The 3,244-nt window shown below is 42.7% G+C and overlaps 1 protein-coding gene across 1 annotated transcript; it reads left to right on the top strand.

Moving 5' to 3' along the window:
- Positions 1–383: 383 nt before the first annotated feature.
- Positions 384–2,777, top strand: LOC124315232 (F-box/LRR-repeat protein 5-like). The gene is made up of 5 exons (XM_046780760.1): positions 384–577; positions 647–844; positions 907–1,634; positions 1,728–1,895; positions 1,961–2,777. The coding sequence occupies exons 1-5, from the start codon at positions 491–493 to the stop codon at positions 2,490–2,492; spliced, it is 1,713 nt and encodes a 570-aa protein (XP_046636716.1). The 5' UTR covers positions 384–490; the 3' UTR covers positions 2,493–2,777.
- The last annotated feature ends 467 nt before the right edge of the window (positions 2,778–3,244 follow it).

Below are 3,244 nucleotides of genomic sequence, written 5' to 3'. Positions count from 1 at the left end.
CGCGTATCAAGCAAAGTGTTTTCTTGTTTCTATTTAGCCACTTTTGTCATTCATTTAACGCCATATCTCACGAGAATTCATTAAAAAAAAAACGGTGCTTGGTTACATTAATAGAAAAAAGGAAAAATAACAGGAAGTCTCTTTGTTCTCGTCGATTTGTAACGTGTGACAAATGAACAGTTTTTTTAAATGTATGAACTGAAAGAATTTATTTGATCGATTTTTGGTGATAACCAGTTTCCAAATCGGACAACGTTTACTCTGAAACCGGGATAGGGAAGCCAACACAGCCGAGAACCGACCAGGCATCTATTGCTCTGCTATAGCTCTGGTGATAAGATTATTTGACGTATGCGTTTATCTTGCAATGCTGCTTTATTTACTTCGCCATTTTATTTTCTACGTCAGTCCACGTAAGAGACGAACAGCTGGGAGATATTCGATTGAATTCATTAAGATAATTTAATATAAATAGTGTCACTTTTCGAATATGGCTCCGAAATTCCCTGATGAGGTCAACGTCTTTTTGGTTCCACATTCTAGAATGAAGGATCTTGTCTGCAATTATATGGATCAGGTATCTTTTCATTGTCATCGTGTAGTGTTATTTTAATTATAATCATATTTATTGTATGTATACTGCTAGCTGTCTACAGCAGATTTTCATAGCAATGGTGCCCTGGAACATTTACTTCCTCTGCTGGAGAACACCTTCAGCGAGTTTAAAAGTCACGAACACATTGAGAACCAGTACATTCTGGAACAGCTGAAGCAGAGGCTCAAATTGGTCAATGTTACCAGCACATCTGTTTGCAATTGCCATGGAGACAGTCAACTAGTTGAGGTGATTTTCATTGCCGAACATTCAACTCTCGTCTTTATCCTGACCCAGCGTCTTTTGAGTAGATCCTTAACTTACTTCGTGATGGATACACCTGCACCAGCAAGCCCATCTCTGAGCAAATCAGTTTCGGTTCCCAGCTGCAGAAAGTTGTGTCGGATTTCACCCAGCATTTCATTCCCCACATGCAGGAAGAGGAGGAAATCTTCCAGCCCCTTCTCATGAAGTACTTTGCCCACGAAGAGTTGCTGCAGCTCAAGCAGCAGGTCATCCAGCAGCACGAGATCTGGAAGGAGAAGCTGGTAGCCCAAAAGGAAACGGCCGAGAACATGCTGGCCCTCCTCAACACGGTCGCATCAGAGGTCACCGATTACCGGTCGGGCAACGACGAAGAGTACCAAGAGACTCTGCAAACACTCGTGGAATTGACTTGCGAAAACTTGACGAAGAATAACAAGATCGAGAGGGAAAATGTTGTGGAAGCCGGCTTCGACAATCTCCCTCAAGAGATGATGCTCCACATCTTCTCCTACTTGAACCCGCTCGACAGGACCCGATGCGCCCAAGTGAGCAAACACTGGAATATGCTCATCTACTCGCCGCAATTGTGGAAGGTGATCTACCCGACCAACTGGGCCAAGGGCCACTACGATTTCCAGTACCGCGATCCCTACACCCTGGTGGAATCGGAATGGAAAAGCAAGTCCATGATGGAGGAAAACGACGATTTAATGAGCGATTCCGAAGAACCTTTGTCATCCGAGGCCGAAAAAGAGATTCGATGCTACGAAAAGTGAGAAACAACACAAATTGGGGGGAAAAACCATGAAATGTTTGAAAATTTTATTCTTATTTTTATTTAATTTTTAATTTTAAATGATTTCAGGTTTACTATGAACGCCTTGGTTCGTATTGGCGATGGTGTTCAACGTGTGGTGGTTGCAGGTGGTCTGAATTTGAGTAGCACCATCTTGCGTTCAATGTTGGTCCTTTGCCCCAATATCCAGCACCTCGACGCCAGTTACACCAACATCACTGACTTATCTTTCAAGGGGTTAGTTTGCGGGCACACAAAGTCCAAAGATTAAAATCAATAACACTTTTGATTGGCTTTATCAGATTGGCCTCGAAGAAAGCCTGCGTTCAATTGGAGCATTTGGATCTCACCGGATGCCGCTACGTCACCGACGTTGGCCTGGAACGACTGGGCAACTGTTTCAGGTCGGAACTGTCCGGAAGCTTTTACAATTCCAGATGCGGATCATGTTGTCAATCGTGCAAAAGCTGCCCGAAATATTCTGATCCGCTGTCGTCCACCTACAACAGCAATTCCAGTTTGACGGAAGAGGACGTTTTTTCGCCTGGATTGCTGTATTTGAGCTTATCCGGCTGCACGTCCGTCACCGACTTTGGACTGCAATCCTTGCTGGAAGTCACCATGGAGAAAGAGAGTCTGCACTACATGGACCTGAGTGGCTGTCCACTGATTTCAGGGCTGGGCCTCCAGATGATCACCGAGCATTCGTCCCGTCTACTGCCGGAAGATCTTTACTATTGCAATCGAATCCAGGAGGGGCCCTATCCGGACGAAGCCAACGGATGCCAGAATTTAGAGTGCCCGTTGAGAGGTTGTTGCTGCATCGATCAGTGAAAAAATACTCTACGGATGCTGTGTTTCTTTCTGTTGTTCTGGTTTTTTGGGTTAATGAATTCCTAAAACAGTAAAACAAGTTCGTTAGTGTGCCATTTGATTGTGATAATGATTTGGCATGTCGTTTCTTCCTTGTGGGATCGCTTGTTTAATTTACAGATTCGATTTTTACGGTTTTTCGTTCTATTTCTGGTCAAAGTTATTCACAAATAATCTGTCGATGGCTCGATGCCGTTAAATATAATGATTATCATCATGAATATTAAGGTTGATAATACTCGAGAACCTCAAATGTACCAGGAGGTGCCGGACTGCCGGTGTGGCGGCAGGTCCCTCTTGGATTTTTTTTTTAGCCAACAAAAAATTAGTTAAGTTTTCCAATCAATTTGTAAGCTAACTAGAACTATTAAGCAAAAATATTAAAAAAGCAACAATTTTACCGTCGTTAACAGTATCCTATCCCCCCAATAAAAAAAATGACGCCTCGTCATATCCCCCCTAAAAAAAACCAACCCCCTTTCCAACCAACCCTCCGCAAAAAAGAGCCCCTTCCCACCACCCTAAAAGAAAACCAACCCCCCGCCACAAAAATCCAAGTGTTTCTTTCTTACAGATTCTTACACATCAAACCATCAATGAATTTATAAAAATATACACAAAGGAATAGAAATAGAAACAAGGGTTGACAAAAACTCTCCAACACCAATTCAATGAATTTGAATTTGATATATTTATTGTTTCGCTTATTCCAA

This window comes from Daphnia pulicaria, chromosome 11 (assembly GCF_021234035.1).
Source record: "Daphnia pulicaria isolate SC F1-1A chromosome 11, SC_F0-13Bv2, whole genome shotgun sequence".
Classification (NCBI taxonomy): Eukaryota; Metazoa; Arthropoda; class Branchiopoda; order Diplostraca; family Daphniidae; genus Daphnia; species Daphnia pulicaria.
This window is presented reverse-complemented; position numbering and strand designations above follow the sequence as displayed.